We start from the raw sequence: 27,285 nt of genomic DNA, 5'->3' as shown, positions 1-27,285 counted from the left end.
TCTGGATAGTATTGCCAAAAAAAGTAATTTGTAAAAGAGTTCTAATTGGCTTACAGAAAATTAAGCATTTGTATGCATTAACTTCTCAGAAATATAATAGAATTAGCCCTAGTAAGTTTTCAGTTCACATGACCTAGGATTAATCTTAAAAAAAACAAAACAAAACAAAACCCTAAAACTAATTGAAGTTTGTTGGTTTACTTAAAACAAGTTTGTTTTTGTTTTTAGAACTGTCAACATTCAATATACTTGTATCCTACCTATGTTTACTCAAAGTCAAATAAGCTCGTGTTACCTCTGTTAGAGAATTTGTCAGCAAGAAAGATAATTTTTTTAAAGATTTTATTTATTCATGAGAGACACAGAGAGAGAGAGGCAGAGATGGAGGCAGAGGGTGAAGCAGGCTCCATGCAAGGAGCCCGATGTGGGACTTGATTCCGGGACTCTAGAATCATGCCCTGAGCCGAAAGCATATGCTCAACCACTGAGCCACCCAGCATCCCTGCAAAAAAGATAAGTTAAAGATGATAGCTGATAAGCATCTCAAATTTTCTATTAATAACAAGTGAATTAAAATAGATATAAAAGCTTTAAAATTTGTCACCAATATTTGTGTCTACTTCAAGTATTTTCCCCTACTTTTTTTTTGTTTGTTTGTGTAACTTAAAAGCCTTAGAGTTTTGCAAAGTTACATGATGGATAGTCATTAAATATCTAGATCATTTTCAAATAAGATAAAATACTGAAACATTAATTACTAACGTAGGTTTATCTACCTTTGACTTTCTGTCATACAGAAACTAAAGGTATTTGGGTCTATTAATAAACATTTTGTGCCATGTTGAAACATATACTATAGAGAAGGCATGTATTTCTAAAAATTACTAAATGTATTTGTAAATTGTTCATCTAAAGAATACTGGAACCACAGGCTCATAATTGCTTACTACTTTAGTTTCCACTAGAAACTGAGGTTCCCAAGAGTTAAGAATTCTAGTAAATGTAATTAAGATTAATGAACATAATAAGGAAAACAACTCTATGCAAGGAAAGTGGGATACATGCTTTTGGTATAAAAAACAAAAGGCATGAGGAATAGGAATGCATTTTTGTTGAGGAAGACGAACATTATTTTGTCCAAAAGTGAGACTATTTAAATAGGGAAAACACAGGACAAATCTAAATGTAAAAAAAGAGAGAGAGAGAGAGAGAGAGAGAGAAGTCAAAAAAAGAAAGAAAAGAAAAAAACAAGTTGTAGAAAGTTCTTAAGAAGGAAATCTTTGGAAAGTAATTTTATATATGATCAGTAGTGGCTAAGATTAGAATTAATTTATATAAAATGAGTTTTAATGTCAAAAGTACACTGGTATAAGATTGGAATTTGGTTTTTCTCTGATTAAAATGACAAAGTTTTCTTAGACTATTGGTCTACTCTTAATGTGAAATTATAAACAAAGTTTCTTAACCTTTAATGTTATCACCTAGAAAAACAAAGTTTCTGTTTTGTCTTTATGAAATCTTTGACCACTTAAGAAAACTGAATCTTATATTAAAAGAGCTAAATTTTGCCAACAACTTATAATTTCTATATTTGCCTCTAGAATCTTTTATTGCAAAAATAAAAGGAATCTTTTATTGCTACCTTGGTTAAATAGATAAGCATTATTAAATATTAAGTTTTGATCTATAATCTTATTTAGGCATGTTCTTTAAAACTTTGATATTTTGACAAACTTCACAAAATTTATATTTTAAGTGAAGTCTTTGACTCATTAGTCTTGTTTATTGATATGTTAAATTATTTGGGAAGCATTGTCAGATAAATGATAAAACTTCTTAGATTATATGAGTGAATGCTACTAATATAATTGTTCTAGATATTACATGAAATTTCTCAAGTTTTGATATGTTTTGGTATAATATTATCACTTGTAAGTCTAATTATTGAAATGGTGTGTGTCACAGAAATAGCCAGATTTCCTTGTCAACTGCCTTAAAATGAAATCTCATCAGATCTCTAACCATAGCCATTTTTGAATCTTTTTTCACTTACCATTATTGTTTTTACCCTGAAACTCTTACAAATGTGTTTCAGCTTCAAGGAGATTCATGGAAAGACTTATGACACATGCAGGTATCTGATACCCTTACGGTTATAAAACTAATCTGGGTAAGGAGTTGCCAGAACTAGTGGGAAACTGGATTCAAACAGAACAAGAATTAGTAACACAGTAGTGAACGGACTTTTGTTTGAAACATTTACTAGTTCTATAATGTTTGCTCTTCCAGATTTAAGGAAACTTTCTCTTAAGCTACCCATGATTTAGAGGATTTGGAAACTCTCAGTAAGTACTCTTACTTCCAAGGCAGTTATAGTTATTTGCACGAGTTCAATAAGAATTTGTTCTCCTAACAGGACATCATTGGAAACATCACTTATATTACCAAGGCTTTGACTGGAATGTCATTTTTGAGAGAGACATACATAGACTCAGAGATGACTAGACTGCTTTGAGGAACTAAAGTTGATTTTATGGAGCCAATGAAGCCCCTTGGAAAAATCAGCCTGATACTGCTGACAGGGTTCCAGGGAGCCTTACCAAGTGAATAAGGAAGGTCACTTCCTGGCAGGTGTGAACATCAGAATATTTCGGGGACCTCAAGAAGAAAAGAAGTAACCCAAATCTATAGGTATTACAGGCAAATCTGATGGCAAGTATTTGGCTTGGCTTCTTAGTCTCAAGGGGCTATTAAAAACTCAATTCAAAATTCTTGCAGCAACACAGATTTGAAAGGATCTATGTGGACAATTCCTATTCTTGCTGGCATTGTGTAAATAATTAGGACAAGATTTTTAAGACTGGACTTATTTACAGACAAAGTGGTTTTAATTTGACAATCTTCAGTGGAAATGAGAGTGATTTCTAAGAGAAAAATTGTTTTAGTAACATAATTTTGTGTATGTTAGATTCTAGCTCTGATGGTCTCTGAGTGTTTGTTGTTTGCCTATAAAATTGGGCTGGATTCTGAATTATTCTGGTTTCCTCCAATATCTGGCTATGATTCTCCAAACTAAGATTTCCCATTTTCTTCTGTTCTTCTGACTTAGAATCAGTGAGAACTTTAGACTGAAGCTAGAAAATTTGAGGTCAACTTCAGAAAAATTGTCCACAACAGTCATATTTAGACAATCATCATACTTGTTGGCCACTCAGAAAAATCACCAGAGATATTCCAAGTGAACCAGGAAAATCTGTCAGACTGCACTGCCTGCCTTACTCCATCTGAAGATGCTTTGAGCCTGACATCTAGACTTGGTCTTATGGATAGAAAGTAGGACTCAGACACTGGGTTTATAATTTGCTCTATTAACCTGTGTTTTTCTTTTCTTTCCACTGGAAATGCCTCTATTAATTACTTGCTTGCTCAATGAGAGTCCAACTGTAGGACCACCTCTTAAATTAAGACAACTGTTTAACTGAACTAGTCTCAAGATGAAGACTGGTTCATGAGATGTGAAACACATTTCTTACCTAAGATCCAGTTAAACTCCAGCTAGGAGGGAGTAAGGTTGATATGTGATGTTATTCTAAGAAAAAAAAAAATCTTATCAAAAGGGGGAATGTTAAATTGTACCCACACTACAAAGACTTTTGGTGAAAATTTATTCCAGATATGAGACAGATTTATCTGGATGACTCTCAGAGTAGCTTAAGTCAAAGGGCTCTACTCTGCTGGAACATGCCAATCATACCAAATATCAGCCTTAAGTGACCCAACACCCAGTCTCAGGAAAATTTTAGCTCAATGGCTTGGTTCTGAAATTCTTGGTTTTAAATCTATTCTAATGGTTCTGGCTAAGATGTCAGCCTAAATTTTACTGCTAACACACAGTACAAATTAACTTGTGTGCACTGGTGTACTCAGACTTGCCTAAGCTAATGGTCAAATATCTAGATGCTATAAATAATATATACATTTCTGTATAAAGTTTGACAGTTTATGCCTAGACACAACAAAATACCTCAGGCTATAAAATTCATAAACTTTAGCAAATGTAAAAGTTTATAGATAGTTTTCCTTTCTAGGAGATATTTGCCTCGTATATCAGGATAACTGAATGAACCTTCCTAATGCCCTGGGACAAAGAGATATTTGGTCACCATTGCCTGCCATAGGTTGCAGTTGCCAAAAAGAGGGATCATGCATGAAAACTGCAGTAGGCGACGGATACCAGCTTTCTGTGACTGTCTCAGGTGACCTCAAGGAGATACAAAAACAGAAAGAACCAGAAAACCAGTTAAATAGAGGCATGCAGACAGTACTTTTGAATAATTAGCTATGATTAAAACATAGGTATTTGATGAAGAAATCAGAAAACCCTAGTTTTACAACTACTACAAATTATACCTTGGGACACGCACATATTGGGAGAACTGCTTACAAGCATGTATGTCTCCTTTTCCCCTTTTTGTATATATAACCCCCTGTAGCTAGAAATTTTCAGAGCAGTTCTTCAAAGCAATTTGAAAGACTATTTACTGGGCATTGGTCCTCAGTAAGACAACAACAACAAAAAGACATTTACTAATTTACCATTTTGAGGTTGGCTTTCTTCCAGTTGGCACCCCAGTTATAAAAACACTAAGTCTAAGCTTTCCGATAGACTCTTACTAACAAAAATGCTTATTTTGATTTAAGAGTATCTAACTTACTTAGCCTTAGTAGTGAACTCAAAATTTTGATAGTTTGTAAACCAATCAAATGAATAAACCAAAAAACACTCCCTCTCACAACCTAAAAGAACCTTCTTTTAAAAATGTGGTCTATTATTTTTTTAATTTTTATTTTTTTATGATAGTCACAGAGAGAGAGAGAGAGGCAGAGACACAGGCAGAGGGAGAAGCAGGCTCCATGCACCGGGAGCCCGATGTGGGACTCGATCCCGGGTCTCCAGGATCGCACCCCGGGCCAAAGGCAGGCGCTAAACTGCTGCGCCACCCAGGGATCCCAAATGTGGTCTATTAAATCTAATCAAATGAGCCTGATACCTGAGACACAGAGAGATTGTGAAAAATCTTTATTCCTATAGCTAGAGAAAAGTTTAGAGACAAAATGTGTTAATGTCAGGATAGACCCTGAAAGTTTTTCTTTAAAATAAGTCCCTGATTAAATGTTCTTGGTTTCGTTTTGTTTGGGGTTATTTGTACCCCCCCCCCCCCATTTACCTCTTTCTAATTAAAGCAAAATCGTGGGAACTATTCTGTCAAGTTGATTTTGGGAATTTTGTCACAATGTTTTGTGTTTTCTTGTGGCTCTGTTACAGCTGCAACTTGTACTTCCCAAGCCATTCGCATTCAGTAAGACTAAGGGAACAGTAAGTTCCCATCTAAATATGTCCTGGTGGGGTGTCCACCTTCCCTTATTTTTTACCACATATGTTCTAGGAGTCCCTAGAGAGACTTACTAGCTTGGCTTCCTCATGGTACCTATTCTTCACTGCTCTGGCCCTCTGTGATAATACTGCCAATTACTGCTCACACCAAAAGTGGTAGATGTACCTACTTGCTGCTCAGCAGTCTGCAGTCATTGCTGTAACATTTTAACATTAGCAGAGAGGCTGCTGTTGCATACAGGAAGCTGTGCTGAGGATCATGGTGTGGATGTCCATGGTGGTGGCCCAACACCTGACTCCCTATGCACCAGCCATGTAGAATTTAGAGAAGCCACTCTTCCACTGGCAGTGTAGCTGACCTACATTGATTGCCGATTTGAATGACTTTACACACAGTAACCATTTCCTTCCCTTGTGTGCCAACTGTCTTTCAACTGAATTTGAATAGCTCTACTCCATTTTCCTTTAGGATATATTCTTCACCAGGGGCTTTCTTTCCTTAAAAAAAAAAAAAAAAATTGTCCTCAGAAGACTAGCCCTGTTGGATCTATAAAGATGACAAGATCCTAGGGTAATGTGGCTGAAATTTAAACTAGGACCCATGTTGCATTAACTCATTCATGTTTTTTTAATACAAAATGCATATTTTAATGTATGGATATTAGTAGTATATATATTTATGTAACTGTAGTTAAGGAAATGACTGGATATCCACATAGAATATTTATTAGGCATCTCTTCTGTGTACTTTGGTAAGCATTAGGAGTATATCAAAGCACAAATTTGGACAAATAGGCTTCGGGTAGCATACACATTTTTGCTATTAGTTTGGGCTATTCTTAAAACACTCATGAAGATTTGCTACAGCTTCTGATTATGCAGACATTCTCTTTTCTTCCTTACATCAAGTCTACTATAAGGGCACCTGGGTGGCTCAGTCATGATCTCAGTGTCCTGGCATCAAGCCCTGTGTAGGCTCCTTGCTCAGTGGGGAGTTTGCTTCTCCTTCTGCCTCTCCCTGTGCTCATGCTGGTGCTCTTTCTGAAATAAATAAGATCTTAAAATAAAAAAGAATCTACTATAACCTACATATTTGGAACAAAGTAGGTTCCCAGTATGTTAGATAAAAAATGAGCTAGATTGGATTCCAGTGGCAGCACTGTGGATGACTCCATGCATGGCAAAATAGAGATTTTGCCACGCATGGCAAAATAGAGCTGGAGGCAGCACCGTGGATGACTCCACACATGGCAAAATAGAGCTGGAGGCCAGATACACCAGCCTTGCTGTCTTCCCCCATCTGACTGTGGTGATCATTAGCATGTTCTTCACTATCTATTTCTGTTTATGAGGTTACTTCCACCAACCGCACTTGGGATAGCTAGAGTGCCTCATCTCCTTGGTGGCCTTGATCTTCATTGACTTTGGAATCTTCTTCCTGTTGCTCTAGATTGGCATGTATGTATGAACTCCCAAGGCTTTCAACTAGGTGGCTTCACTGAATACCTGCTTTGTAAACCATTTTTTTTTTTTACTATTGTTGCAAATGTCCTACCTGCTGCTCACAATAAAGGCAGATGTGTGACCACCCCCCCCCAAAAAAAGAGCCAGATTGTTAAAACAGCATGTAATTATTTCCCATAGGCAGGACACACACCTACTCCCTTCAATTCTCTTTTATCTTATGTCCAGCTACCTTTGATTGGTCTTTGACTCCTTAAATCAACAGAGCCTAGTTGTGGGTTTCCTCTAGGATGGTCACAAAAGTAAAACTTAACTTATTTTCCTCACCATCCCATTGTGAAACAGGGCTTTTTAAACATCTGTATTTATAGTAAATGGAAAAAAGAAATCAAGTTTTTTTCTTAAAATTATACTTACCTACTTAAAAATTACATTTGTCTTTAAAATGACACTATTTAATTCCCAATACACAGCATTTCAACTGCATCTTACTCTGTGATATATAAGGGATTATATAAGGGATATATATATCCTGTGTGAGATAAGGGATTTTTTTTCTAGGAAAAACATATTTTGAATTTTAAATAACTTTGGTTGTTTAATGTCACTAACTGATCTACTACAGATGCATTTTTAGAATATTTTATTCAAACTAAATGCTACAAAGTTATACAAAAGACAGCTATCAGGTTTTTCTTTTTTTTTTAGCAAAATTGTCCTAATTTTCAACATCCCAAGTTATTAAAAATTAAATTGATGAATTTAAAGTAATGAATTTAAAGTAAATTAACTTAAATTAATTTAAAGTAATAATGAAGACAATGTGTATAGGATATTGTTGTTTAAGGGAAGAATACTGTCACTGGCTATCAAATATGGATAAATATTGTATGAAATATAATTGCTAATCAAAAGTAAAACGAAGTGTTTGACTTTATTTCAAAATTCATAAATATTAAAAATATGCATGATGTAAATCATATAAAAGTAAGTAAAAGCATGTATTTAAATGGAGAAATGCAGAGTATGAAGATAAAAAACGACTTACAATATATTGATGTTTGTACAAAATTATTTAATATTCATTTATTAGATCTAAAAACAAGCTACTTTGGAAGAATATTTCTTTGATAACATTTAGATATATAAAAAAATGACTCTTTGGTTTATAATTTCATCCTTTTCATTTTAAATATGCTAGAACCAAACTAAATATTAAAATAAACTTTTTAAGAAACAGTATCAGACATGGTTAATGTGAAATAAATGATTTACTTATTTCCCTTAGCCATAGTCACATTGAGTCATATTTGTCTTTCATGACAAATCTTTGGAATAATAGTTGAATAACTAGATAATCTTGAGTAAAGTTAATGTTGAATGTAGCCAGAGTTCAACTTCTTCCTTGCTTATCTGGATCACACTAGATGTCATCTTGATTAAACGAGATACTTGCTTCCATAAAAGTAGACTGCCAACATATACCCATTACTCAATATGCCACATTAGAATTATGGCTAATCCCAATCATTCTAATAGATACCAGCATGTTCAGAATATAGGCACTTAAAACTACTGTAAAGGTATCTGCCAAGACCTATTTGAATTCATACTTACTTTCTTGAGTTTCTGCTTACAAACTAATATATTACGTAGAGAGTAAAAACTGCCTTACCAACCTTTAATATGAAAGTACACCTAAGTGTCATTATCTTTCCACCAATATTAATATGGGGAGAAAACAAAAGTATTTTGCTTGAAATGATTACATTTGTGAAGTCTGTTTAAAACTTAAACTCTTGAGTAAATTATTTGAAGTGTTATGTGCTTGCTCAGCCTTCACCCTGAGGAATTTCTCAGCCCCAGAAACTTGGGAAAGTTACTACACAAAGATTCTGATATACAGATGTTTCTGAAGTGAAAAATAAATAAATAAAAGGAAAATAAAGACAAAAGTCAGAAGAGAATAAATCTGTACAAAAGCTGAAGCTACCTGTCACAGCATCCTGAAACAAAGCATCCTGCACTTCTCAATGCCACTAGGGAGAGGAGCAATTCAGCAACTATTTAAAAGCTGTCTGCTTCCAGAAATGGTAGCAGTTGCTGTAAAAAGGCAACAGGCTTTTTGCTTGTAATTTAAAAATGATTAAAACTAGTCTATGTAATTTCAGCTTCAAAGTTATCTTGTTCTACATCTTAGGACTTCCACTTTCAGAGCGGCCCATTATCCCCTTACACCTGAAAAATGTCCCATCTAACAGACAAAGAATGGTTAATATTAAAGTCAATCTGGTTTGGGTAACTGTGGGTTCTGTCTTTGGCAAGTGGGTAAAGGACCATGATCCAGAATTTAAAAAGTGAATTGTTCTAAGAGCAAAAGGAAAATTCTCTTTCATTCACTGGACTCCAATTCTAATGCTTTTTAAAAGTTGATACTAATATATGAAGATGATACAATCTCTAGAATTCTAAAAAATAATCCACTAACAATCAGATTGTTTCAATGCAACTTACTTCCTTACTGGATGATAGGCAAATGCACATTCCCATGGTTATTATTTTTTTTAATGCAAAACTTTGGTAGATGTGACTACTTTTCCTATGAAAGATAAGTTTTCTCTCTCAAAGTTTTATTTGTATGCTATTCACTTATTAGAAAGTCTGCAAAATTTTCAATCTGTTACCTGTAGCTTTCCAAAACAGTAAAATCCCATGTTGTAGTAGTTGGGGATTCCTATGTTATAATGGGAGTTTTAAAACCTTCTTTTATGAATGATGTTAAACTGAGTTTATATTCTGGATTTGTTTATAAAGTGTGATAAAGTGGCTATGTTACTGCAAGATTTCTGCAATTTGTAAAGATAGAGCAAAAGAGAGAGAACATTCAGAAGTTCCCTCAATCATAGTGGAGTAGGAGCCAGCAAAGTATGGTGTTGTTTAGTAATAAAAAGAGGCCTTTGCATTTAAAACCAATTTTGTGTTCAAACCTAGTTCTACCAATGAAGAACTGTGTGACTCCTGGAAAGTTATGTAACTTCTCAAAGGATTAGTTTTCTCATTTGCAAAAAGGAGCTACTGACTTCACAGGGCTATTGTGAATATTTAACAAGGTTATATATTTAACACTGAGCTTCATTCCCTGCCTAGCTTTCTAACCTAATGGGCTGCTTTCCCTAGCATAGATACAAGTTAAATCTGTAGTTCCTTTCCCTTTTTCATTGTCACAGGTCAACCAGCACAGCAGATATTAACTGTGGGAACTATAGGTTCTAGCTCAAGACCTGGTCTATACATGTGCTCAGCTAAATGTTAGGTTTTCTTTTCCCTACTATTATGTTTTCTCTTGTCATGTTATCATGGTATTTAACCACTACAGAAAAAGTATCTTAATGATTGATATTTTAATGCTCTTGTTTTATTTAATGACATGGATATTATTTGACTGAATCTTGAATTTTTGAAACAACATACTGCCCCATATTATAACTTAGAAGGTGTTAAATAATATATTTAAAGCGTTATAGAAACCCTTCACACCTCTCAAATGACACATTATTTCTTGAATTCTGTCCTTTGTGGATGAAGTAAAACCAAGGTAAAGTCTCTTTAATGCATGTGGGACTTTAATTACTTCTAAGAAGGTCAAAAGGGCATCTTATGATCTAAATATCATCGTCAAGTTAAGATATGGAGAGATTTAAAACTTTCAACTGTCTATGGTCATGAAAGAATTAGGCTAGATAGCACTTCTCATGTTCATCACAGTACTTTTCATGCAAACACTATGCACTCACAGTATATTTGGCCCAGCGTGAAAAAGAGCAAGGACTTTTGCAAGCAAAACACCTAAGCATTGTCATACTGATCTAAGATAAAAAATTACATAGAAGTTTACATTTCTAAAAGCTTTTTTTTTTTTTTTTATCTTAGAAAGAGAGGTATAACTCAGGTTTCCTAAATTATCTGCTGCTTGCTCTAATTTCAGGGAAGGAATGACTATGAAAGTTCAGCAGCTCACTGATGAGTGAGGTATGGGCTCCCTTGGTCCAGAATAGAAAAGGACAACGTGTATGGTTTTCACAAAATTAGGAAAATAAATTTCTACCATGTACTACATGAGGCTGATCCTTTGCAAACACTTCAGTCAAAATTAAAGATATGCTGAGCTACATGGTTTAAACTGCACTGTTGCTGCCCGACCAGTTGTATATGCTTCATAGGAAAATTAATGAAATATTAATAAAACATAACTTATTCTATAGAGTTTAAAGGGAATTAAAACCCAAAGAGGCTTTGTCCTATTTTCTCATAATTTGGAGATATGAAAACCCACAAAGATATGTTATAGAGGGCCACTGATAGTACTATGATCCTTTTTTAAAAGGAAAGACTTCAGAATAAATGCTTAAAATCCATACATTGTCTCTCCACTAAAGTTTCTATTTGAGACTTAAGAATATCTTGAGTCTGAAGAAAATATTACATTTTTTGCCATTACCATTTAAAAATCATGTATATAGAGACATTCCATTTACATTGTAATTAAGCACAACTAACTTTATCACACAGAGCAACTTCAACTTCACTGTATATCAGTACAGTGGTAAACATGTCGTACCACAAACTCTCTTCCCTACAAAAATCTATTGGCATGTTACAAAAACTGTCCACAATATTCTTTGGAGAAATATTTATAGCTATAGTCATTTGTGTTTTAACAACTATTTGAAATTATCCTATTTCATTTATTTTTGTGTATAAAGTTTCCAAACTTCTGCATAAATCCTCGGAACTTGTTTTCATTTGGCTGGTATGAGTGATAAACACCAGTGTTGTAATTAAGCATCGGGCTGGACCTGCCATAACTATTGCCCACAGTTGTGGATTTTATTTCTGGGCGGTGCACACCAGTATTTGGTACGTTGCTTGCTGGCTGAATAGAACTTTCAATCTTATAGAATGGCTCGAAGCGACTGTAAATGCGCCTGTCAGTTGAATGAGATCTTAGAAGCTCATTGGGTTTAGGCCTTGGAGAAGAAGCTGGTTTTCTTTCAGGAGCAAGAACTGTATTAATCTCCTTTGAATCTCGGTATTGGATCTGTTCAGTGTTAAATCTAGGGGCAGAGGCATCTCCTGCTCTTTCCAAGAACTTGTTTTCAACTGGACCTGGAGAAGGCATTCTTTTACTACTTTCATTGGGTGGAGAATTCATCCCCTGAGGTGAGCTAACCGTTACATCTTCCTTACTCTTGTGAATACTGCCTTGAGAATTTGATGAGGAAGAACGCTTTCTTCTAGGAGATGAATCCATTTTTGGTTCTGATTTTTTTGGTTTTTGATTATCTTCAGACTCAGAAACTAAAGTGTCAGAACTACTACACATTCTATAAAAGGCAGGTGCTTTATTTTTGGATAGATTTTCTTTCTTCTCTGGGGTAAGGCTAAGTAATGACCTTAACTTCTGAGATCCCTTTTTCAAGAAACTTGGAGAACCTTTAACTTCCTTCTTTGAAGTGAGTTCTTTGCTAGGTTCATCTTTATTCATATCAAGCAAAGCGGCAATGGAAATTGACTTGGCAGTAGGGCCACTTGGAGGTTCTCTCTTGATGACCTCCCTGTCCTCTTCTATGCTCTGGGTCACATTGTGCATGCTTTTAGAACTTTTCAACAAATCCTCTTTGGGTTTTTCTGGTTGTCTAACTCGATTCCTGGTAAGTGTACTATAGACATAATGCTTACTATGTCCGTGATCTAAATTGGCTTTTGAGTGATCGAAGAATGGGAAACTTCGCCTTTTGAGCAGATTCTCATTTTGTTGATTCTTCAGATTTTCTGTCTGCTTATTTACACACAAGGATGTATATAAATAGTTGTTTGAGTCTGTATGGCCATTTGTAGTTTGATTTAAGACTGCTGAGTGGTTTTCGGGAACCTGCAAGGTGTGCATTTTTGGTGCCTCTGACTGCAATGGGAGCTTAGGGGCTGATTCTGGCACAGGTTTGTCTGTCGTATGCTGTACACTCGTAGGGGTGTCCGGAACCTCTTTAGGTGTGTCACTTCCCTGGGAACCAATGACTGTTGAATTTGAGGAGCCAGTTGTACAACTGTTAACTTCTTCCTGTTCAGGTAATGTTGGTTTAAACACAAAAGAGGAACGAAGCCGAGAATGAGTGTAATGGGCATTGGCTTTCAAATTTTCAGAACTATCATAGCCCTCAAACCGGTCACCTAGAGCCGATCCATTTGAATCAGGTACAGCTTCTGAATGATCATTTAAGTAGGATTCAATTCTCCAGTTACGCAAGAATGACTTTGTGGTATGTTCAAGGGTTGGCATTCTTTGCTGCAAAAAGCGAATATGATTATCCGTCCCGTTGAAAGATCTCCGCACATTTGAGTTCCTTTCTGCAAGATTTGTTGTTTTTCTCTGGGCAAGCCGATCAGCAAAACTCTGGGCAGGTGTGTTACGGTGGCTTGCATAGCCTCCTCGTGATGAGGAGGCCACACTAAGACTATCTGAAGGCTTTTTCCAATTACCTGGAGGATTAATGTTTCGATTCAGAACCCTGTTAAGCAGCAGGTATGGTGCTGTTTCTGGCTGTTCCCCAGCATAACTATGCCTCTTCCAATTTTCATTTATCTGACTGGATTGATACTGACGGACTGTATTTGGGCCATTAAAGTTTGGAATAAAATGAGGCTTGTATCCATGATTTCTTATGCTATATTTGTCATGTTCATTTAGAGTATATATTCCTCTGTTTTTGAAATAACTAGATTCTAGCTTATGAATTTTGTCTTGTCTGCCAAAAAGGTTTCTTTGGCTCGAAACGGAAGCTAATGAAGAAAGTGAACGCTGGTAGGTGCCATTCTCCCAGAGTGTTTTGCCATGTTTCACCCTTGCTGATTCTTCCTGAGCAAATGAATTGGGGACACAGGATCTGGCATAGAGAGTTCTAAATTCTTCATCAAAGGACTCAACAAGTTGTCCTGTGATTATCTGAACCATGCTGAGGTGAGCTTTTTCAAATGACCACATGTAGCTGAAAAAGAATCAAAATAGGAAAATTTCAATTTTTCTATCAGAAGATTAATGACAATATATACCTCCACTAAGAAAAATGTGTCATTTAACATCAACAGGAAGAGTATTTTTGTTCATTTTCCCTGGCTACCATTATTTAGAACATCTTCAATCATTAAATTCTTGTAGTACCTTTATTTCCCTACTCCCATTTTCATATCCTAAATAACAAAGCAACTCAAGTCCTGGCTTTGAACCCACCCATAATTTCTGACATTACTTTCTAGAAGTCCAAAGAAAAGCCTGCTGTGCATTCTGCATCTCTGCCTACTAAGATTTTATGGTATAGAAAACATTGTATTTCATATCTAATATCCTGGCAGAAGGTATCAGTGGAAAAGTTGAGAGACTTGGCTTTTATTGAGTTCTCTACCTACACAAGCTTGGGCCTCAGTTTCCAAAATACTAGCACAATCCTATCATTCCTTATAGTTCTAGCATGTTAAAATGCAAGCTAGGTCGTTGGTAATACATTCATCTTATCTCTGTGGCTTACTCAGTAAGTGCACTTTGGGATGCCAGGGCTTGTGGACAGAGAGAGGATCTGTGGGCAGTAGCCCCGGTCCATAAAGGGCACTTTATGCTTACTTTGCTGCACGCAGTGGACAGGGAACTAGTAAATTTAGCCTCAAAAGCCGTGCCAGTCAGAATGCCAAATAAAATCTTTTAATATAAAATATAATCTCTAGGAAATTAAAGTTTGTAACTACTTTATAGTTGTGAAACTATACAGTTTAAGTTATGAAACTTCTATAGTTTAGAGGGGACAGATGAAATTTCATATACAATTTCAAACCTGATTTGTAAAAATTTAGATAATCTAATGTACAGAGTCACTGAACCAAAAAAGGAATTGCTAATATGCTCTGTACCAAATACTATACATGATATAATAGGAGTTAATAAAGGAGAAAGGAGACAGAGACATTCTTTACCATGAAGGAACTTACTCGTTATAGAGGAGACACAATAACAAAAGCAGATGAAATACTAAAAGAATGTAGAGTATGAATTTAAATACACAAAATATCATAAATAATAGTGTAAAACTTAAGAACCTTATTATTCTGATATACTGAGCTTTATACAGTGTACTTATTGAATACATGGTAGAAGAAGAATAATTCACTAAGTGCTCTTTTTGTACAGATGTGTGGGCCACCAGGCTGACTTAAAATAAATGATACAAAGTGAATCACTAAAGGAATTTTCAACCCCATTGAAAATATCAATACGAAATTCATAAGAAACAGCAAATAAAGGAATGAATAGTTAGTTATGATAGTTAGTTATGACATAGGAGAAAATTCCTGGAGACAAGTAGAAGTTAGCTGTATTTTGACAGAGACCAGACAACCCAGAAGTTCAAATACAAAAAGGTGTGGAACAGTTTGTGGGGGGAGAAGAAACATATGTGAATAAAAAGGAAATAAAAATGGCCATGTTTTGGTTGAACAAAGAAAACATATTTAGCTGATGAAGTTATATAGGAGACTAATGAACGAGTGGGGAAAGTCTTGAAAGCAAAGCAGAGTTTGCATAGGAATCCCCCCCCCCAACCAAATTCAGATAAATTATCATAAAAAGATGTTTTGGGGTGATTTTTTTCCAGTAGCTATTTGTAATATAGACTTGAAGGATGAGCAACCAAATTTACTGTGATGAGTAAAATAATTGGAATAAGGTGGTAAGAGCCCAAACCAGTGTATAAATTGGAATAAAGGATAAAAATATTGAGCTGGTAACAAGAAGGGAGAACCAGAATATTGGCATGTCATAAAGGACAAGTATAGATTCTGAAATATAAACAGCTTTCAGGTGTTGAGCTCAGGAAACTGAGAAGATAATGGTACTGAAATATATGTTGCAACTGGAGAAATTATCTTGCTTTGGTAAATCAGAAAACAATATTGTGATATCACTTTAGGTAACAGCAAGACATCCAACTGTATATATTCAATGTAGAAATTATTCTCCGGAAACACTGAACAGCCCTAAATAAAAGAGCTATTTTACTGACATCCAGGCAACTTTCAATAAAACTGTCAAGACTCCAGCCAATCACTCTCTTGTAAACTCAGCTGTTGATAAATATTTCCCATGCAATTTCCAATAAGCATTAGAGTCCCTCATTTTTTAACAAATTCACAGCATAAGATCAGCAGACATCTGAAGAAAGTTAGAAGATGGCTTATAAAAGCTTAAAAGCTTAGATGCAAAACAGAGACCAAAACAAAACAGGAAACAGGCACCTGGAGGAAACAGACATTGCACAGAGAAGAATACATATAAAAACAGAGACACAAAATACTATAATTAATATCTTCAAAGAAAAAGAGAAAATGATGCATCTATAAAACACAAACAGGATGCATTGAAAATGGTACAAGTAGAAGACATTCAAAATATTTGATAGCAAAATTTTAAAAAGAAGTTGTAATAGATGTGTTAGAATAAACAACTGAGGAAAATCCCCCAGGCAGTACAATGCCACTCGGCCCCAAATAGAAAATCAGAAGAAAAAAAAAATACAATGGGAGCAGAAACCTAGTTAGTAAGAACCTGAGAGAGAGAGAGAGAGAGAGAGAGAATAGAGACAACTGAAGAGAGGAAATGATCCAAGAATAAATAAGAAAATGTCCCAGAATTGAAATATAGATTTGGATTGCCTAGAACAATACATTTTTAAAAAGCCTACACCTAGAAACATAATAAATTTTAGAATAGCAGGGGATGGAAGAGAAACCTTAGAAGTTTCCAGAAAGAGAAAAAAAGTTACATAAGAATGTGAATAACAATTGTTTGAGACTTCTCAAACAACAGTAATTTTGATTGCCAGGCAGTGTCTTTCAAAGTTGGAGGAAAGATGATTCGATTTAGAGTTCCCATCCCCGGTTAAGCCATTAATCACCTAAAATTATACATTTTATATTTATATTTATAAATTATATTTTTAAAACATTTTTATAAAAATATAAATTTTAAAATTCCATACTGATGGAAATTGTTCTTGAGCAAACATAAGAGAAAAACTAGGACTTGAAAAAAAAAAGAAGGCAAAATGGGATTAAATGATACTTAAGAAATTGTGGCTCAAACTACCCAGGGGTATGGGAAATTGCAGGACCCCAGCAGTGCTTCAAGTTAAAGATCTGCTAGTCTGGATGGGACATGACAGATTACTGGTAGTAAATGAGCATTTGGAAAAGTTGTTCATGTGCTAAGAAATCTGTAGAATCAACTGGAAAAAAAAATAGCAATAGATAAATAAGAAACAAAGACAATGAAAAAACCAAAACCAAATGGTCATTATTAACTTCATTATATAAAAAGGAAGCATATTATAAATGACTCCATGGCTCATCAATGATCAATTCTGACATAGTTTCAATAATGTGAACTGAGACTTCTCCTTGAACAAATAATTGTGATAAAACTGTACTGGGTGAATGGCAACTAGGAGGGCAAGTAGATATGGGTGAATAGGAAATGTAACCCTTCAATTATCATACTATAGAGTCAAGAGATAAAATCTAAAAGTGATAAAGTGAACATTCATAGTATAATCACATTATGTAAGAGAACGTAGTAACTATCAGAAGAACTAGCTGAGAGAATTAAATAACTGTATCTGGAGATGAGGATCCAGGAATGGATACAGGTGGAGAACAAAGATTGATCAAGGCTTGAGCTGAGATCAAAAGTCAGATAGTCTTCAAGTCTGATTAGAGATGGTACTCGGAAGCCAACAACTTCAGTGAAACTTATGTTTAAAGTAGCTTTTATAGAAACCATAAGATTTAAAAAGAAAAAAAAAAAGCTTATAAAGCTCTCTCTCAGTCAAATTTGTGGACCATATTTACTAAATATGTTCCAGATTTTCACATGACAATATCAAATGAGGGTATCCAATTTATTTTTATTTATTTAATTTTTTGGGTATCCAATTTATAATTTGATTTGTACATATTGATTGAAAATGTCTATGTGTTTTGTCTTATCAATGTTAGTATCATGATAAGACAAAACACTTGTGTTTTTCTGATAAAACTGTCATCATGATGAGTGAACTGCCACACAATGTAGGAGTATGGTGAGTGCAGACAACAGGCCTCTTTGGAAATGCTTGGAGTTTAAAATATGAAGACATTTTATGGCAAAGAATTTTGAATTAAAGAAGGTGGCATTTTGATTTGGGGTATGAGGAAGATATGGCAATATTGGAAAAGGAAACAATTTTACCCTAAAATAAGTCAACTTTTAATCAGTTTCTACAAAAACTGGTTCATGACTGTTACATCAGATCCTGTTACAATACTATTAATACGAAAGGTTCATAATAATTAGGAAAAAAAGATAATCATTTTTTAAAGAAGTATATTTACAATTAACATGTAATAATAAGGCAAGCAGAATTGGTACATAAGAATTTTGGTGAATTTTTATCATCTGTGGTCCTAGGCATTCTACATTCACTTTTATAAACAGTAACTTAAATTCTGCCTCTGTCTTATGATATACATAGACAAAGAGGTTTTGTTGCTGCTGTTTGTTTTTCCCAACAGCCCTTTAAAGTAGTTCAGGCATAGTCATTTCAACATACAGAACCTATTAATGCCTAGTGGTAGCAAAACAAAGCTAAGGCAAATTTATTGTTCATGGTAATCTTAAAAGTCAAGTTAAATAATAAAAATAAAGCATCCATTATGATGAGATTAATAAATACCATTCTATAAGTTAACTCCTAATTTTAATTAAAATTTCAATTAAAAACCCTATAAAACCAAGTGTGTCTGAAGAAATACATATATGTATAATGAGTCTTTAAAAGCATTCATTAATTTCAAGCACTGGTTGCAATTTCTGTTCTTAACAAGTTTTCCTTTAGAACTCCAAATGGCACTTTCAAAAAAGGTCCCTGAGCTTAAAGGGAAAGTTAGCAGGTAGTAACAACTAAAACATTCCTAAAATAATAGGTGACTTTAGGGGCTATGATGCATTTACTCCTTTAATTCTTACACCAATGACATGAGATAGGCTTTAGGATTATTATTACTTTACAGAGGAGTAAACGTAAGTGCAACCAAGATGAGTAACTTGCCTACGGCCAATCACTTCAACATGTTATCTCCTTCTTGTGGACTTTTTAAATTCTTAAGAGAAAGGGTAAAAGTTTTCCTTGACATCATCCTATTTATACCCACAGCTCTCCTGGCTCCTTCCACAGTCTTTAGTAATGAGTCTGTGCTGCCCTGGTGACCTAGTAGTTTGCATGTGCTTGTTGGTATTTTTATCTGCCTATTGATATAATCTTATTGTTTATCCCATTCAGGACTGATGCCCAGAATTTACAAGAGACTATTAGGGTAGCCCTTGTACTCTGGAGACAGCAGGGCTCGGACTGGGCTGCCAGGGCTGCCAGGGCTGGACTGCTTCTGACCTTTAGCTGTGGAGTTTTTAGACTAGTCACTTAACCTTCTGGAACTTCAGTTTCATCATTTATAAATGTAGATGAGAACAGCTGCCCTCTAGATAAGTAGTAAGGATTGGGGGATGGCATAATGCAAAAGAGCCAAGCTGGAACAGAATAGATATTCTACCAGTGGTAGCCTTCAAATATGCCAGAAAATAGTAACCCAAGTAACCTTGTCTAATATCTACCATGGGATTTTAAATAGCCTGACTCTAAAATGCTTTTTTGGGTAGCCCTATATATAATGACTACATGATGATAACCATCAGATTCTTTTTTTTTTTTTTATATATATATTTTATTTTTAAATTTTTTTTTTCAATTTTTATTTATTTATGGTAGTCACAGAGAGAGAGAGAGGCAGAGACACAGGCAGAGGGAGAAGCAGGCTCCATGCACCGGGAGCCCGATGTGGGATTCGATCCCAGGTTTCCAGGATCGCGCCCTGGGCCAAAGGCAGGCGCCAAACCGTTGCGCCACCCAGGGATCCCCAGATTCTGGGGATATACTAAATAATACTAAAATAAGGACAATCCATATGTCAAGTTGCTCAAAGTGATAAAGTACTTCTATTTTTACGAGCAATTGTTATTATTAAGTCCATACCAAGACTGTTTTTGTAAGGAGCAAAATCACTCCTAGCATTACAGAACTGTAAGGAACCTGAAATATTAGTCACAATCACCCCCCAACCCCAAATTTGGGGATGAAGAACTTGGAGCCCAAGAAAGTTATATGACTTGCCCAATGTCTTAATGTTCTTTAAAGCACAACCAGAACTAAAACCCAAGTCTCCAAGCTTCCATGCAAAGGTTTTTTTCTTTTATTTCTAAGAAATAAGTAAATAGATTATATTAAAATTTAAAACTAATAAATTCTATAAATGAATGATAATGCTGGAGGTAAACATAATGATCTTACCTGTAGGAACCATACATAACTTTCTGGCAGTCAATTAACAAAAATTTCTGTTCCAATTTTCCATGAAATTTTGCTCCTGTCTTGGAAAGATAATCTTGGCCTTTTACTGTCCGCACTCGAATATTCTAGAATTACATGTAAATATAAAGTAAAATTATAACTTGAAAAGAGTTATTTTGAAAGTGAAATACATGTTAATGTATAATCTTAGTACCAAAAGAGTATATTGAAATAATGTTTTAAAACACATAACAGCAACAACAAAAAATGGCAAAAGCAAATTTTTAAAAATCACCCAAAAAAGAAATACTCAGGAAAAAGTCACTTAAAATATGTACTTTGACATAACATGAAGAGGAGCCATTATTTTATATTTTACACAGAATGACTTCATAAATCACCCGGGATCCCATGTAAGAGAACCTTTCAGGTTACAGGTAGCAATGATTCCACAATAACTACGATTAAAATCCATGTTCCTTTTAAACGTCAAATGTAACTGAAAACACTATGCCTAACGATTGTGATAAGCAACATCTGCTGAGTGAAAGAATCACTTGAGTCAGTGGTTTCAGGGTTATGCATGGAGAAATTGAAGCACTTATTATGACTGAGCAAAGTTAATTCAGAAGCTTAAGTGCCCCATCGTCAAGAAAAGCACCTTATAAAACCATCATGAAGACGTGTGTTTTCAGCCACATTCCAAAAAGTACAAGGGTACCCTTCTGTGATCAAGCATTATACTACCTTAAATATACTAATGCATATTTGTATATGTTTTTATTTTTGGTGTAATACAGCTTACCTTGCCTTAAATTCAACTGAGATAAAAATTGGTACACAAAAGGGACACCTGCGTGGCTCAGTGGTTGAGCATCTGCCTTTGGCTCAGGGTGTGATCCTGGTGTCCCGGGACTGAGTCCCACATCGGACTCCTCGTGGGAAGCCTGCTTCTCCCTCTGCCTATGTCTCTGCCTCTCTTTTTCTGTGTCTCTCATGAATAAATAAATAAAATCTTTAAAAAAAAATGGTACACAAAATATTTGAAGAACAAACAAACAAAGATGGAATTCTTACCCTGAGTCGTTGAACTTGACAGCCCTGTTTTTCAGTCATATTTAGGAAATGATTAAAGTTGGACTCATCAAGCAGAATGTATATAGATATTCCTCGAGTTGATGCCTCTACTATTTCTTTGAAAATGTCCACATCTGTAAATATATCCATCACTAAAGCAATGACCTATTAAAGATGAGAATATGAAACAATTTTAGATACCCAGTAGGGAAAGGTTTAGAAATTGTTTGTTTTCAATAATAACTGGATAAAAGAAAATAATCAAATACATAATATTTATAAATATATACACAATATGTTTGCAGTTTCCTAAAGATGCAAAGGTATACTGAAAATAAACAAGTGACTACATACACATTTGAAGAAGTAATTTCATACTGACTTTAAGTCAAAGGGGATCTTCACTCTGCCTGTGTCTCTGCCTCTCTCTCTCTCTGTGTGTGTCTTTCACAAATAAATAAATCTTTTTAAAAAATGGGGGATCTTCATTTCAGTAGGATGCTGAACAAAGGGCAAACCCAAATCACAGTCAAAAGGATGCAAGTAGGGTAGTAGTAGAAGACAGGAAGATTGAAGGTGGAAACCAGTGTTACAAATTTTTGTGGGAAACATTTCAGGGGAAAAATAAGCTCTCTGAAACTAGTTGTTAGTAATAAATGTCTTGCAGTACTGAGAATGAGAAAAAAAAATCTTATAGAAATAGAAATATAGCTAGGAAGCAGCCAAAGCTGAGAAAAGGTATACGGCTTGAAGACTAGAAAATTAAATACATGTGCCTAAAATGAGCTTAGCAGGCAAAATAAGCAGAATAAACAAAAGAAAGAAAATGGCCAAAAAGGCAGTAAAATTAAGAAGATGGACACAGAAATTTCCTGAAGAACAGATCCCTAAAATGGAGAGAGTCCAAGTTAACTGTTGGCAACAAAACCATTATTGACTCTGAGAAGCAGTGGAGTAAAATAAAGCTTAAAGAAAGGGGAAATCATTTCACTGACCACCTACTATGTGCTAGACAAGAACACAAAATTCCTGCCCTTGGTGAAGATTACATTTAGGTCAGGGAAGAAACCATAAATAGAGTAATTCAGTAATAAGCTATATATATATTTTTAAAGAGTTATTTCAGAAAGAGAGAGTGCATGTCGGTGTATGCATGAATAGGGCCAGGGGCAGGGGAAGAGGGATAAGCAGACTCCTGGCCAAGCATGGAGACTGACACAGGGCTTGATCTCATGACCCTGAGATCACGACTTGAGCCAAAATCAAGAGGTAGACGGGGCAAATGAGCCACCCAGGTGTCCCTATACGATGAGAAGTTTATTTGGAAAAAAAATAGAAAAGAATAAGGGGGATCATGAGCCCCAAGAAATTGAGAAGGTAGGGTTTGGGACTTTCTAGATAGATCTCTTTGATAAAGTGTCCTTTGAGCAAAGACATTAAAAGGAACTGAGTTAGTTATCAACATGGATATCCTGAGAAACTGTGTTCTAGGCAGGGAGTACTAGCAGTGCAAAGGCCGAACATCAGGAATTTGCCTGGTATATTCAAGAAACAGCAAGGAGACAGCAGAAATTAAATGAAATCACAATGCCTTGAAGGTATTATAAAGCCTTCAGCCTTCCATCTGAGTAAGATTGTAAGCTATAAGCAGCTCTTCAGTTAAGGGAATATGCAATCTGATTTATGTTTGGAAAGGACTGTTCTGGCTACCGTATTGATTCTAAGGGGGGAATCGGGGTGGAAACAGAGAGGCCAGTAAGAATCACCGGAGCAATTTAAGTGAGGGGTGATGGTGGCTAGGAGGAGGATGGTCCTGGTCCTAATCACCATCAATGATGAAGACAAATGGCCAAATGCTGGATATCTTTGAGCCAAAGAATTTCTGAATGGATTGAAAATAGGATGTTAGGGGATCCCTGGGTGGCTCAGCTGTTTAGCACCTGCTTTTGGCCCAGGGCGTGATCCTGGAGTCCTGGGATCCAGTCCTACATCAGGCTCCCTGCATAGAGCCTGTTTTTCCCTCTGCCTGTGTCTCTGCCCCCATCCCCGTCTCATGAATAAATAAATACAATCTTAAAAGAAAAAAAAAAAAAGAAAATAGGATGTTAGAAGAAAAGAGGGGAAATAGAAGGTGACTAAAATTTTTAGTCTCACCCACCTGAAGGACAAAGTTGTCACCTACTGAGATGGGGAAGAATGCAGCTACACTAAATTTTAGGTAGAAGATTATAATGGCTAGTTAAGTTCGAGGGGCCAAGTGGAATGCTAGGTAGAGAAGTCTAGGCTAGAGATGTCAATTGGGTATCAGTTGTGCAGAGATAACAATTAAATCCAAGTAACCAAGGGAGACTAGTTTAAATAGAAAAGGAAACCAAGGATTCAGCCCTGGGACAAGAGAAAGTGCCAACAAAGAACACTATAGTTTTGGTGGAGTGGTGAGAGCAAAAGCCCTACTGTAAGGGATTCAAAAGGGAATGGGAAGACAGATACTGGAAAGCAGGTATGTGCAACTCTTTGAGTAAGCTGGCTATAATAAGCAGCAGAGAAATGAAGAGGTAGCTGTGGGTAAAGCTGGGTCAAGAGGAGTTTTACTTTTCTGTTTTAAGGTGAGAGAAATAACAGCATGTCTGTATGCTAATGGAATGAGTGTGAATGAATGATGTAAGAGATATGAGGAAGAAAAGAATTTCTGAAGCAATGTATTATTAGGCAATAAAAGAGAAAAGCTAGTGTAAAAAATAATTAGAGCACGAGAATAAAGACCAGTAAAAGATCATCTATAATATCAAGACAGAAGACCAAGGGTGCAGATGCTGGTGGAAAGGCAGGTGTGGTAGTGATGCTGTGCAAGTTCTCTGGTGAATGCTTCGATTTTTTCCATGAACTGGGAAGCAAAACTTCAACTGAGAAGACCCTAGATTATGGAAGACATGTTAAAAGATGACAAAAGGGGTATTTAGTAATCATTTAGGATGGTAGGAAACAGAATAAACTATAGAAATACAGTATAATTACAGGGCAGTATTAAGGATTCACTAAATTACAAACTTAAAATGAGAACAGAAGGGGTGCCTGGGTGGCTCATTGATTGAGCATCTGCCTTTGGCTCAGGTTGTGATCCCAGGATCCTGGGATCGAGTACCATATCAGGCTCCCCAAGGGGAGACTGCTTCTTCTTCTTCTGCCTATGTCTCTGCCTCTCTCTCTCTCTCTCTCTCTCTCTCTGTGTGTGTGTGTTTCTCACGAATAAATAAAATCTTTAGAAAAATAAAAAAAATGAAATGAGAACAGTCAATGTGGTTGTGAATTATTCTTCAACTTTATTGAGCTGCATGGATGTCGTCATGGAGCAGGCAGAGAGTTTTGACCTAATCATGGATGTAGTTATAGCCATGAGAGTACAATGGAGTGAGAGAAGGAAGGGGAACTGAGGACATAGGTAATGGGAAGAGCTAAAGTGACTGGTCATAGGATATAAAATAAACATCATGGGTATGAGATGCAGTGAAATGGGAATGGAATCAATGAATTTGTAAAGTCTTGAGGGGGTTAAAAAACAAATATTAATAAATTATTTTTTTATGTTGACAGTAATATAATAGTAATAAAAGTCCTATCTTTTAAATATACATATTAACATATTAATATAGCTACAGATGAAATGATACACTGCCTTGTATTTTTTTCACACTGTAGTTGAAACAAAATTGGCAATGAATTGATAATCGTTGAAACTGGCTGATGGTACATGAGGGTTCTATATACTTACTCTCTAATTTGGAAACTTCCACAGCACAAAGTTTAAAAAATAAATAAACACAGGAATATTAGATGTTAGCAGGTACCAAAGGGAGTAAGTCATAAATATATAGAGAAGTGATAGTCAGATGGGGGATACCTGAATTAGGTTCTATAGGACTTGCAATTATAGGTTATGTTGTTATCAAGGATATGACTGGGAGTCAACAGCTGAGGTATATGTAGGACAAGATCATGGGAAGCAAGGAATTGGATTTTAGAAGCATCTCTTAACATACAGCTAAGAAAGGATTAGCATTGCAAAGAGTGATAGAGACCAAGCAACAAAAATTGTCAGGAAATGAGCGAGGATGGAATAGACACCTGGCAACAATAACTAGGAAAATGTAATGGACATATCATGAATATGTTAAAAGATGAAGAAAGTCATGGATGATACGTAAACTTGTTTCTATTTACTCTAATGAGATGTTATAACAAATTACTGGACCATATCCAAATTATACAAGTTGACGACATTCTTCAATCTACCTATGAAACATACTTCAATCAGCTATTTTCTGGGAAGAACAATTTCAATCATTCTAGTAGCCTCACATGACCCTTTTGTTACTTATGAATGGTATGAGGTGTCAGAAGAAGGAAAAAAAAAGTGATAATAACCTCATTCATGTTTTGTGCATATTCTTTATAAAACTAAATTTGTGAAAAAATCTTCATATCACATCAAAATTATTACTTAATGCATTCCTTCTGCAATAATAAGTGGTATGTTGATGTAGAATACTCATGTAAGGAAAAGAAAATGTCCATATTATAAACTTATTTTACATAATAACTTCTAAAAATATAAAAAAATAATAAAAATAAAAAAATAAAAAAATATGTCTGGAGCAGCCTAACACTTTTTTTTTTAACTAGGGAGGAAACTAGCAGCTTTTTTTTAACTAGGGAGGAATTTTTTTAAAAAATAAGGAAACATTATTATACAACATGGTATTGTTTAAGAAATTAATCAGCACATCTAAAGAATTTATCTTTTATTTGCTAGAGTCTCATGTAATAAATTAATTAAGACTTTGGAAATAAACAAAGTCAATATACAAATATTACCAGGATAAATAAAGGTTTCTGTTTGCAAAAAGGTAATTGGAGTCAGTCAGCCAATGGATGATTCTAGCATACTAAATGTAGAACAAATTACAGTCTCTCTTGCATGACAGATAATACACTGGATCAGGATCCAAGAGACTAGATTACACATCTTTGACAAGCTTATCTGATGTCAACTGAGCCAGGTAGCTTATCAGAACTTCTGATTTCCCGCATCCTCATGAGATGGAAAATTACATAAAGTCTACAGAAAATTTCAGCTGTGCCAAGAAAAGCAAAATAGAATGTAGCTTTTTATTTTTATGGTGGGTTATATTCCTGGAGAGGAATAATAATTACTAATGAGGTATGCCAACCTGATCTGAAAGTATTACATTCCCAGGTAGTTAACTAAATCACACTGTGTTGTAGAAATGACCACAATGACTATCAATAATGAAAGAAAAATTATATACCTGATTAGCATAAGACTTTTCAAAAGGTAAGTCAATTGATTTTCTAAGTCAATAAAGAAACCAGTCACACTCAATGGTATTCATTAAACTATTATGATGTTATATACTGTTTAAATTCTTATTTTGCTTCTTCATTAATTCCTGCTTTATTCTTACTGTGTAAATTGAAAAAAGTAAACAAATAAATATATTCATCAGCAACATGAGACCTAGGAAATTCTAGAAAGATATCCTGGGTCATTTTTAAAATCTGAGTTAAACCTCATATCTTTTAGTAGTTTCAGAGAACCTGACTCAAAGACACTGGTTTTCACTTATCTTACAGTAGCAACTTTTCCCAAAGTGACCCAGACACTATATTAAAATAATATGAATACTGACAATGAATTTTTCCTACGTTCATAATCATGACACAATTTAAGGCCATTCAGGAGATTATATAATCAGTTGTTAAGTAATATACTGTAAATATAATTTAGAGAAAGAAAAAAATGCTCTATACATGCATGGTTGTTAGGGGTTGGGTACACAGCAGAAGGAAACA

The 27,285-nt window shown here is 35.1% G+C and overlaps 1 protein-coding gene across 2 annotated transcripts in view; it reads right to left on the bottom strand.

The window, feature by feature from the left end:
• Positions 1–7,913: 7,913 nt before the first annotated feature.
• FAM83B (family with sequence similarity 83 member B) overlaps positions 7,914–27,285 on the bottom strand; it is an 85,182-nt gene continuing 65,810 nt past the window's right edge. For both annotated transcript variants that reach the window (XM_038554353.1, XM_038554352.1), the window contains exons 3-5: positions 21,415–21,579; positions 20,338–20,462; positions 7,914–13,902 (exon numbers count right to left, since the gene is read on the bottom strand). In XM_038554353.1, coding sequence (XP_038410281.1) covers positions 11,601–13,902; positions 20,338–20,462; positions 21,415–21,579 — 2,592 coding nt within the window. In that variant the 3' untranslated portion in view covers positions 7,914–11,600. The remainder of the gene's footprint in view (positions 13,903–20,337; positions 20,463–21,414; positions 21,580–27,285) is intronic.

This window comes from Canis lupus, chromosome 12 (genome assembly GCF_011100685.1).
Source record: "Canis lupus familiaris isolate Mischka breed German Shepherd chromosome 12, alternate assembly UU_Cfam_GSD_1.0, whole genome shotgun sequence".
NCBI classification, from domain to species: Eukaryota; Metazoa; Chordata; class Mammalia; order Carnivora; family Canidae; genus Canis; species Canis lupus.
The sequence above is the reverse complement of the archived record's forward strand: the minus strand, read 5'-3'. Positions and strand labels throughout refer to the sequence as shown.